Below are 12,414 nucleotides of genomic sequence, written 5' to 3'. Positions count from 1 at the left end.
GTCAGGGACATCAACCTGAGCTGTAGATTCCTCGTCAGAAGCAACTGTATCAGTGTCTGATGGGTCGGTGAATTCTCCATCCTCATCAGAAGTAACATTTGAAATATTAGTGGATTGCGAGGCGAAGTAGCCCGCTTAGACAACCCCTTGGCCCTAGAGGGACGTGTAGTAGGTTTCTGACTAACCAAAGAATGATTCAATTGTTGAATCCGGAGAGATAGCGTATCCGCCCAGGGCGGATTAACCACAGGAACAACATGCGGCTGCAATGGCACAGGAGGTCCCATAGGCCCCCTATGGGACCTCCTGTGCCATTGCAGCCGCATGTGACTACTGTCTTAAGCATAGTTGAAAACGGCGTCCAAGGTGATTCCTGATTGGCTACCGAAACAGCGGGCTGACTAGGAGATGTACAACACCCAGTACAGAGACCATCAGTCAAAATTTCCCCTTCAGGGAAATCCGTGGTGCAAGCACTGCATGATGCAGGAGCATCCGTGGATTGCCCGCCCTTTGTTGCAGACATTGCAAGGAATGTAGCCGCAGAGCGTAACAGTACAATACAGCCAGACAAATACAATACCTGCAAATAACTCCCTGAGTTATTGTGACAGTAAATACAGGGCACAAACAGAGAATTAAAGGGGTATGAGGTGACTGAAATACACAGTAAAACGCACTAAACATATACATATACAATATATACATATACAATATATATATATATATATATATATATATATATATATATATATACATACATACATACATACATACACACACACATACATACACACACACACACACTGCGTAGCACTATATATGAGACCCTGACGCACCTAGCCCCACCAAGGTACCGAATACAGTGATGGCAATAGGAGGGATACACTGAAAGTGAAATCCACACAGCAGATGCAGGCACACCCAGTCACAGTGACAATGCAGAAATTATTTCAGACAAACAATAAAACTGCACTGGACTAGTAAAAATATATATATATATATATATATATATATATATATATATATATATATATATATATATATATATATATATATCTCAATGCACAGTGCACAGTCATAGACTGGATGTATATAGCAGAATACCTGTTCTAAATATTCAGGTAGAAGGACACTTGTTCTTAACTAACACGGTCTAAAATGACATGTAGAATACTTAAGTGACTAAATGCACAGCGCTGAGCAAGCAGGCGGATTTACAGAGGAGATATTGCCATGCAATCCGGAAGACCAGCCACAGCTACTTGTGGAAAGATGGCGCCTAAATCCCTGTCAGGGAGTGAGGGAGAGTGAGAAGCAGCTCCAGGGCAGGAACACCAGCAGTAGATGGCGCCCGGAGCTGCGGGAGGGGCTACAGGTCAAGCGTCTTATTCCCTATGCTGGTCCTCGCGTACTATGGAGCCTTATTAAACTGGCTTTTTGTATAATCCGACCTGTGCTCCCTGCCCTGGTGGATATAGTGGGGTCCCTGCTCTGGCACAGTGTCTATGCCAGCGTTGTGGTCCTTCTCCAAAGACCGCACCCGAAACGCGATTTCGGCAGGTCCCACCTCCCAAAAAAGCAGCCACGCGATCCTGGAGAGCGAGAGCGTCAGTGTGCCTAGGAACCGGAGCGCCTCCGCCGCAAGTACCCGGGAACTCAGCCAGCGGGAGTATGCGGTGCTGCTGGGGAGGTGATGGAGCCGCAGCACAGCATGTCACTAGGACATAAGAGTGCTGCAGCCCTTGTAGATTCTTCTAACCAGGCTCTTTTCAGGGCTGCCTAGCGCAGTCCCCCCTGTTAAGTGACCTGCTCTGCAGGAACCAACTTACAAACTGAGCTCCAGTGCACGGAGGCGGGGTTATGAGGCCCTGCAATGCATCCTGGGAACAGTCAAAGGTTTAGCCTGTTGGCGTCTCTGGATCAAAATTCAACTCTACACCCCGATGTTTCCCTGTGGATCACAGTGTACCCCGCTGCAGAAATAAAAGAACTCAGCAAAATCAGGTGGCAAATACGGATTACTGTATGGGCAAATACGCAGTTGTGGTGCTTGGTTGTCACGCTGAAGTCATTGAAGATTATCAGCAAATGGATGTTTTTCCTTGTCATAATGTAAAAATAATTAAGGAGGGGAGAGAAAGCGAGATATCTCATATTACCTATATTTTCCTATGAGACACAGATACAAATATGCATATGTAAATTAGACATGAAATGTTGTATAAATGGGGAAGTTACTTACAGTTTTATACTGAGAAATGGTGGATTCAAGTTTGTGGACTTCCAGGTGTAGTCTTTTTATTTCACTCTAAAACACAAGTATGAATTTGGTTAGAAAAGCTTAGAAATCAAGTATTCTGTACCTTCATAACCACAGGAAATAAGAAACAATGCACAACATTTGGAACTTACAACAATCTCTGAAACTGTAGTTTGTGCAAAAACCAGTTTAGGACTCAATGTAGAACTTTTGTTACAAGTCTGCGTAAAAAACTAAGACAGAAAGTGAACACTGTATCTAGACCTTCTGTTACCTTCTACCTCATGCACCTGAAATTTGCAGTGTGTTAACATTCTCAAGCAGTTTACTGGTATGCCAACTTACACCCTTCCAGAATGCCATTTTAGCCTTGGCAACACAATTGTCCAGTACTATGTCACAATTTTTGTTGAGTCTGAGCTACCAGAGAAGCAACCATCACATCCCTGCAGACAGACTGTTAAACTGGCTGGTCAATTGATGACAAGAATTAATCCATTTCAAATACAAATTTACTAGGGTATTCAATTATCCGCAAATTCGCGGCAATTTTTCGCGGCAATCGGCCGAAAATTGCAGCGAAAACGCTCCATTTTTCGACCTATTCAATTCCGACCGGGTTTCACGTGAAAATTCTTGCAGTGAAAAGTGCAGGTGAAAATGGGGAAATCAGCCTGTACCCCAAAAAATGCTAAACTAACATAGGAAAACAGAAGAGAAGTGTGTTAGAGATCACATTAGAGAGTTTTTGGGGACTTAAATTGTGTGAAATGGCGGTTATATGCATTTTTTTTTAAATGCAAAAAAATTATAGAAAGCAAGTTTTTTTGAGCAAAATAAATGCTCTCATTAAATTTGGGGTACATGAAAATGGGTATAAGTATATATTTGGGTCATTTTAGGGTACTTTAAAAAAAAAAGTGGAAACAGACCGATTACTCCCATCTGCAAGCCTAAAAAACACCTGTCCCACTCATAAAGCACCCCAATATACCTGTCCCATACCTTGAACCCCAATTTCCATCACTTTTTACTTTTTCACCCCAAAAATGACATGTCATTATTGGCCAATTAAAAATAATTAAAAACTTCAACGTGCCTAATTAGTCATAAAGGGGGGTGTCCCAGGAGTTCTGTACCATATCCAAACATTTTTACCTTAAAATAGTGACTTTTCCCAACTTTTCACCTGCTTCAGAGAAGATGAAGTGAAATTAGTGAAAACATGATCACCGATAAATTTTCCAGGATAATTGAATAGGCTGTCATTGCATTTCACATGACCGGACTTTTCACGTGAAATGCACAAAGCACCCTGCACCCAAAACCAGCATCCTTAGACGCAAAAGTAACAAACTGGTGGAATATTACAAAGGCATGCACGGAAGACCATGTGGCACCCTGACACAGCTTAGTAGCAGAAGACTGGAATGAGCCATATTCCTGGAGGGTGCCATATGACCACTAAAAACTTACATTTGTTGAATAATCACCTCAAAACAAAATTTTCTTCTAAGACAGGAAAATAAGATTTTACTTACCGATAAATCTATTTCTCGGAGTCCGTAGTGGATGCTGGGGTTCCTGAAAGGACCATGGGGAATAGCGGCTCCGCAGGAGACAGGGCACAAAAAGTAAAGCTTTTCCGATCAGGTGGTGTGCACTGGCTCCTCCCCCTATGACCCTCCTCCAGACTCCAGTTAGGTACTGTGCCCGGACGAGCGTACACAATAAGGGAGGATTTTGAATCCCGGGTAAGACTCATACCAGCCACACCAATCACACCGTACAACTTGTGATCTAAACCCAGTTAACAGTATGATAACAGCGGAGCCTCTGAAAGATGGCTTCCTTTAACAATAACCCGAATTAGTTAACAATAACTATGTACAACTTATGCAGATAATCCGCACTTGGGATGGGCGCCCAGCATCCACTACGGACTCCGAGAAATAGATTTATCGGTAAGTAAAATCTTATTTTCTCTATCGTCCTAGTGGATGCTGGGGTTCCTGAAAGGACCATGGGGATTATACCAAAGCTCCCAAACGGGCGGGAGAGTGCGGATGACTCTGCAGCACCGAATGAGAGAACTCCAGGTCCTCCTTAGCCAGAGTATCAAATTTGTAAAATTTTACAAACGTGTTCTCCCCTGACCACGTAGCTGCTCGGCAAAGTTGTAATGCCGAGACCCCTCGGGCAGCCGCCCAAGATGAGCCCACCTTCCTTGTGGAGTGGGCCTTTACAGATTTAGGCTGTGGCAAGCCTGCCACAGAATGTGCAAGTTGGATTGTGCTACAGATCCAACGAGCAATCGTCTGCTTAGACGCAGGAGCACCCATCTTGTTGGGTGCATACAATATAAACAACGAGTCAGATTTTCTGACTCCAGCTGTCCTTGCAATATATATTTTTAATGCTCTGACAACGTCCAGTAACTTGGAGTCCTCCAAGTCACTTGTAGCCGCAGGCACTACAATAGGCTGGTTCAGATGAAATGCTGACACCACCTTAGGGAGAAAATGCGGACGAGTTCGCAGTTCTGCCCTGTCCGAATGGAAAATCAGATATGGGCTTTTGTAAGATAAAACTGCCAATTCTGACACTCTCCTGGCAGAAGCCAGGGCTAGAAGCATGGTCACTTTCCATGTGAGATATTTCAAATCCACCTTTTTTAGTGGTTCAAACCAATGAGATTTTAGGAAGTCCAAAACCACATTTAGATCCCACGGTGCCACTGGAGGCACCACAGGAGGCTGTATATGCAGCACTCCCTTAACAAAGGTCTGGACTTCAGGGACTGAAGCCAATTCTTTTTGAAAGAAAATCGACAGGGCCGAAATTTGAACCTTAATAGATCCCAATTTGAGACCCATTGACAATCCTGATTGCAGGAAATGTAGGAATCGACCCAGTTGAAATTCCTCCGTCGGAGCACTCCGATCTTCGCACCACGCAACATATTTTCGCCAAATTCGGTGATAATGTTGCACGGTTACTTCCTTCCTTGCTTTAATCCAAGTAGGAATGACTTCTTCCGGCATGCCTCTTTCCTTTAGGATCCGGCGTTCAACCGCCATGCCGTCAAACGCAGCCGCGGTAAGTCTTGAAACAGACAGGGACCCTGCTGAAGCAAGTCCCTCCTTAGAGGTAGAGGCCACGGATCTTCCGTGATCATCTCTTGAAGTTCCGGGTACCAAGTCCTCCTTGGCCAATCCGGAACCACTAGTATCGTTCTTACGCCTCTTTGCCGTATAATTCTCAATACTTTTGGTATGAGAGGCAGAGGAGGAAACACATACACCGACTGGTACACCCAAGGCGTTACCAGCGCGTCCACAGCTATTGCCTGCGGATCTCTTGACCTGGCGCAATACCTGTCCAGTTTTTTGTTGAGGCGAGACGCCATCATGTCCACCATTGGTCTTTCCCAACGGGTTACCAGCATGTGGAAGACTTCTGGATGAAGTCCCCACTCTCCCGGGTGAAGATCGTGTCTGCTGAGGAAGTCTGCTTCCCAGTTGTCCACTCCCGGGATGAACACTGCTGACAGTGCTATCACATGATTCTCTGCCCAGCGAAGAATCCTTGCAGCTTCTGCCATTGCCCTCCTGCTTCTTGTGCCGCCCTGTCTGTTCACATGGGCGACTGCCGTGATGTTGTCCGACTGGATCAATACCGGTTTTCCCTGAAGCAGAGGTTCTGCCTGGTTTAGAGCATTGTATATTGCTCTTAGTTCCAGAATGTTTATGTGAAGAGACGTTTCCAGGCTCGTCCATACTCCCTGGAAGTTTCTTCCTTGTGTGACTGCTCCCCAGCCTCTCAGGCTGGCGTCCGTGGTCACCAGGATCCAATCCTGTATGCCGAATCTGCGGCCCTCCAATAGATGAGCACTCTGCAACCACCACAGAAGAGACACCCTTGTCCTTGGAGACAGGGTTATCCGTAGGTGCATCTGAAGATGCGACCCTGACCATTTGTCCAACAGATCCCTTTGGAAAATTCTTGCGTGGAATCTGCCGAATGGAATCGCTTCGTAAGAAGCCACCATTTTTCCCAGGACTCTTGTGCATTGATGTACAGACACCTTTCCTGGTTTTAGGAGGTTCCTGACAAGCTCGGATAGCTCCTTGGCTTTTTCCTCCGGGAGAAAAACCTTTTTCTGAACCGTGTCCAGAATCATCCCTAGGAACAGCAGACGAGTTGTCGGCATTAACTGGGATTTTGGAATATTCAGAATCCACCCGTGCTGTTTTAGCACTTCTTGAGACAGTGCTAATCCCATCTCTAGCTGTTCTCTGGACCTCGCCCTTATTAGGAGATCGTCCAAGTATGGGATAATTAATACGCCTTTTCTTCGAAGAAGAATCATCATCTCGGCCATTACCTTTGTAAAGATCCGAGGTGCCGTGGACAATCCGAACGGCAGCGTCTGAAACTGATAGTGACAGTTTTGTACAACGAACCTGAGGTACCCCTGGTGTGAGGGGTAAATTGGAACGTGGAGATACGCATCCTTGATGTCCAAGGATACCATAAAGTTCCCCTCTTCCAGGTTCGCTATCACTGCTCTGAGTGACTCCATTTTGAACTTGAACTTCTTTATGTACAGGTTCAAGGACTTCAGATTTAGAATAGGCCTTACCGAGCCATCCGGCTTCGGTACCACAAAAAGAGTGGAATAATACCCCTTCCCTTGTTGCAGAAGAGGTACCTTGACTATCACCTGCTGAGAGTACAGCTTGTGAATGGCTTCCAACACCGTCTCCCTTTCGGAGGGGGACGTTGGTAAAGCAGACCTCAGGAAACGGCGAGGTGGATCTGTCTCTAATTCCAACCTGTATCCCTGAGATATTATCTGCAGGATCCAGGGATCTACTTGCGAGTGAGCCCACTGCGCGCTGTAATTTTTGAGACGACCGCCCACCGTCCCCGAGTCCGCTTGAGAAGCCCCAGCGTCATGCTGAGGCTTTTGTAGAAGCCGGGGAGGGCTTCTGATCCTGGGAAGGAGCTGCGTGTTGCTGTCTCTTCCCTCGACCTTTGCCTCGTGGCAAATATGAATAGCCCTTTGCTCTCTTATTTTTAAAGGAACGAAAGGGCTGCGGTTGAAAAGTCGGTGCCTTTTTCTGTTGGGGAGTGACTTGAGGTAGAAAGGTGGATTTCCCGGCTGTAGCCGTGGCCACCAAATCTGATAGACCGACTCCAAATAACTCCTCCCCCTTATACGGCAAAACTTCCATATGCCGTTTTGAATCCGCATCGCCTGTCCACTGTCGCGTCCATAAAGCTCTTCTGGCCGAAATGGACATAGCACTTACCCGTGATGCCAGTGTGCATATATCCCTCTGTGCATCACGCATATAAAGAAATGCATCCTTTATTTGTTCTAACGACAGTAGAATATTGTCCCTGTCCAGGGTATCAATATTTTCAATCAGGGATTCTGACCAAACTACCCACGCACTGCCCATCCAGGCAGTTGCTACAGCTGGTCGTAGTATAACACCTGCATGTGTGTATATACTTTTTTGGATATTTTCCATCCTCCTATCTGATGGATCTTTAAGTGCGGCCGTCTCAGGAGAGGGTAACGCCACTTGTTTAGATAAGCGTGTTAGCGCCTTGTCCACCCTAGGAGGTGTTTCCCAGCGCTCCCTAACCTCTGGCGGGAAAGGGTATAATGCCAATAATTTCTTTGAAATTATCAGCTTTTTATCAGGGGCAACTCACGCTTCATTACACACGTCATTTAGTTCTTCTGATTCAGGAAAAACTATAGGTAGTTTTTTCATACCCCACATAATACCCTGTTTAGTGGTACCTGTAGTATCAGCTAAATGTAACGCCTCCTTCATTGCCAAAATCATATAACGTGTGGCCCTACTGGAAAATACGGTTGATTCGTCACCGTCACCACTGGAGTCATCGCCTGTGTCTGGGTCTGTGTCGACCGACTGAGGCAAAGGGCGTTTCACAGCCCCTGACGGTGTTTGAGTCGCCTGGACAGGCACTAATTGATTGTCCGGCCGTCTCATGTCGTCAAACGACTGCTTTAGCGTGTTGACACTATCCCGTAGTTCCATAAATAAAGGCATCCATTCTGGTGTCGACCCCCTAGGAGGTGACATCCCCATATTTGGCAATTGCTCCGCCTCCACACCAATATCGTCCTCATACATGTCGACACACACGTACCGACACACAGCAGACACACAGGGAATGCTCCTAATGAAGACAGGACCCACTAGCCCTTTGGGGAGACAGAGGGAGAGTTTGCCAGCACACACCAAAAGCGCTATATATATATCAGGGATAGCCTTATAATAAGTGCTCCCCTATAGCTGCTTTGTTATATAAAAATATCGCCATAAATTTGCCCCCCCCTCTCTGTTTTACCCTGTTTCTGTAGTGCAGTGCAGGGGAGAGACCTGGGAGCCGTCCTGACCAGCGGAGCTGTGAGAGGAAATGGCGCCGTGTGCTGAGGAGATAGGCCCCGCCCCTTTTCCGGCGGGCTCGTCTCCCGCTATTTTGAGAAATCAGGCAGGGGTTAAATATCTCCATATAGCCTCTAGGGCTATATGTGAGGTATTTTTAGCCTTTATAGGTACTCATTTTGCCTCCCAGGGCGCCCCCCTCCCAGCGCCCTGCACCCTCAGTGACTGCCGTGTGAAGTGTGCTGAGAGGAAAATGGCGCACAGCTGCAGTGCTGTGCGCTACCTTTAGAAGACTGCAGGAGTCTTCAGCCGCCGATTCTGGACCTCTTCTGTCTTCAGCATCTGCAAGGGGGCCGGCGGCGCGGCTCCGGTGACCATCCAGGCTGTACCTGTGATCGTCCCTCTGGAGCTTGATGTCCAGTAGCCAAGAAGCCAATCCATCCTGCACGCAGGTGAGTTGACTCCTTCTCCCCTCAGTCCCTCGCTGCAGTGATCCTGTTGCCAGCAGGAATCACTGTAACATAAAAAACCTAGCTAAACTTTCTCTAAGCAGCTCTTTAGGAGAGCCACCTAGATTGCACCCTTCTCGGCCGGGCACAAAAATCTAACTGGAGTCTGGAGGAGGGTCATAGGGGGAGGAGCCAGTGCACACCACCTGATCGGAAAAGCTTTACTTTTTGTGCCCTGTCTCCTGCGGAGCCGCTATTCCCCATGGTCCTTTCAGGAACCCCAGCATCCACTAGGACGATAGAGAAATCCCGCTTGTGGGCATCATGATACACAAGACATCCACTGTGCGCAAGGCTGACATCCGGGCCACACCACCGAAGAGCTTGTACCACACATCTAGGAGAATAAGCGGAGAAAGCATCTCCACTGGGAAAAGCTGGAACCACAATAGTATGGTTTATGTGAGAATTCCAAGTCCCACGGAGCCGTGGAAGGAAGAAACGGTGGTTGCAGATGATAAAACCACTACATAAACAGCCGTATTGTTGGAAGCAAGGCCAAACATCACTGGAAAAAGATAGATAGCGCAGACGCTCTAGACGGGAACAAACAAATCAGGCAAAACGACCACGGTAGCGTCAGAGAGTCTGTTGGAGAGATGTTGTGTCCCTCGTTCTAAAGTAAAGAGAAATAAGGAGATTTATGTTCTGACCTGTTAAATTCGGTTCTTGAAATCCAGAAGAAACACAGGTTTCTACACTGGGGTTTAGTGAAGGAAGGTTGGGTGTAGCCCTGGGAAATTACACCTTTGACCCAGGTATCCGTTATGGTCACCATCTGTGTATCAGAGAAAACCAGAAGCCAGCCTCCCACGCTGGGGTCCCCCAGGTGGAGGCCGCCCTGTCATGTGGCAGTTGTCGGTCGGCTTGGGAGCAGGATGTGTGGTGGATCAGGAGCCCTTTGTAGAAGAATCCTGGACTTGAAGACAGACTAATCCTTAGCCTTATCCTGCTGACAAAAAAAGCAAAAATTTGAAGTTCGCAACCTGGGCTGTCGGAGAAGAAAGAAAAGCAATCTTGCCCAACTCCAGGTCAAAGAGAACCTCCCCCAAAAATTACAGAGCTCCTAGGGCCTCTTTTATGATCTACATCGGCGCACCAGGTACAAAGCTATCTCACAAATGTTGCCAAACAGTTGTATGCTAGCAAAGGGCAGTGCAATGAATATTAAAGCGTCACAATATACAAATAAGTGGTGCTGTGTAGAAAAGTGATATAAAAGTGTGAATGGCAATAGGCAAATTGGTGTTCACTCTGGTGTAACAAATATCAGTAGTATCTATATCAGATATATTAAGAAAAGCAAACAAAAACAAAAAGTATTCCACTTAAATGCCCACAGAACAGTCAATGCAATCAAAGAAATGGGCAAATAGTGCAATGCAATCAAATAAATGGGCAAATAGTGCTCAAAAACCAACCCAAAACAGGGGAAGGAAGGAGCTGCATCTATAACCTGACCACGAGAGGTATACAGGGAGACTGGAGCCTGTGTTTCTCTCTGATAAGGTACTGTGGCAGACAATACAGAAAATGCCTGCTCAGCATCTTTAAGAGGGAGGAGAGAGAAGAGGAGTAAGCCCCGTCACAGGATATCTGCTGTGATGGAATTTGTGAAGGGGGAGGTAAGGGGCTAACAGGGTAAGCATGCCTCCCCCTTCTGGCCCGCACCAAAGAGCAATGGCTACCACTATGTAATGCCCCGTTGCTAATACAATGCCCTGGTGGACTAGTGGGGGTGTGGAGACAACCTGGGCCCCCCACTGACAGTGGTTTCCTTCACCGCTGGTGACAGCCGTAATGGGTGCAGCTCCCTGCTAGCTCCGTTCTACCTGCTCCCCACTGCATCTGTCTGCAATTCCCGTGATGTGCACTCCCGTACTGGATCGCGGGGCTAGGACTCTGTGGAGCGACAGTTAGGGTGGCGTTGACTCACTGCCTGCTCAGTAGTAATAAAACTAGAAATAAAAGACAATAAAGACACTACAATAAAGGTTGCTTAAAAGTAGCCCCTGGAAAACAGTGCCAGCTCCTTGCAGGCACCAAACGAAAACAGGATCCTGAGGCCGGGGTATAGGGTAAAGGGAGCCTGGGCTGCTGTAAGAAGAAACTTAACTATGTGGTGCCCACACTCCAGCTCAGCCACCTATACCCAGTGTCCCCTATGGATGATAGAGAAATTGTACTTGAGATACCATATGATCAATGTCTGGAAAGCCCTCTCTCATTACCTGTATAACTCCCCATGTGAAAGAACCACTCACCGGGGGAATCTGCCTCCTGATTTTTGACCCTGGGAATTAACAGAGCTGGAAACTGCTCTTCTGCCCATCTAAATATCTCCCTCATAGCCAAGGGACTCTGGCGTTGTCAGACTGGAATTTTATGGTATGTCCTCGCAGATGCAGTTGGGCTGCCAACAATGCGTTGAGAATTGCCCTGAATTCTAGAACATTTATAGGTAGCATTGCTTTCTGTCGAGAGCAGGGACCATTGTGTCCCAGCCGCCAATCCCATTTGGTGAACGAGCCACCAACACGAAAGGAGGGATATGCAGGACTGATGGAAGAATTGAATGGCTTCAGACAGATGAAAAAAGATTTTTCCAACTTGGAGAGCAGGTCAAATTGAAGTTCCCCAGGAATGGAGCCTTCTGAACGGAACTGCCTGTAAGTAGGAGACAAGTTTGCCCAGGTGATACATTCACAGTTGGATCAAGATCACCATTTTCTTGAGAACCTGTCGTATCAGCAATTGGAGAGCTAAGGTTTTGTCCTGTGGAAGAGCCTCTAAGGACGTGCTGAACAACATTCAAGGGAACAGAAGTCTCAAAGACTTTTAAAATTTACTTACCACCCATGAGAGATGAGCATCTGGTGGGTTAGCTGTACATTGGAAAAAGTCTCAGAGCAAGCGGTCTTTAATAGAACATCGTAGGTAGGGGACGATCAGAACTCCCAACAACCAATGCTGAGCAAATATTGCCACAACTGTCTTGGTAAAGACGTGTGGGACAGAGGAGATGCCAAAGCAAAGGGCCTAGAATTGGAAGTGGGAATCCACCATAAGATCCCTAACATGGGTGGGTAACCAATTATGCGTCTGGATTTTCTGAAGGTTTTGCATCCGGGCACTGGGAAGGCCTGGACTTGAGCTCGGACACAATGTACTCTTTCTGAAGAGATGGAGGAAAGGTTACTGGCCGCTT

The 12,414-nt window shown here is 46.8% G+C and overlaps 1 protein-coding gene across 2 annotated transcripts in view; it reads right to left on the bottom strand.

Moving 5' to 3' along the window:
• The window catches only part of CEP135 (centrosomal protein 135), a 392,705-nt gene that overhangs the window by 252,004 nt on the left and 128,287 nt on the right, over positions 1-12,414 (bottom strand). For both annotated transcript variants that reach the window (XM_063920894.1, XM_063920895.1), the window contains exon 9: positions 2,246-2,311. In XM_063920894.1, the coding sequence (XP_063776964.1) occupies positions 2,246-2,311 (66 nt within the window). The remainder of the gene's footprint in view (positions 1-2,245; positions 2,312-12,414) is intronic.

This window comes from Pseudophryne corroboree, chromosome 1, assembly GCF_028390025.1.
Source record: "Pseudophryne corroboree isolate aPseCor3 chromosome 1, aPseCor3.hap2, whole genome shotgun sequence".
Classification (NCBI taxonomy): domain Eukaryota; kingdom Metazoa; phylum Chordata; class Amphibia; order Anura; family Myobatrachidae; genus Pseudophryne; species Pseudophryne corroboree.
The sequence above is the reverse complement of the archived record's forward strand: the minus strand, read 5'-3'. Positions and strand labels throughout refer to the sequence as shown.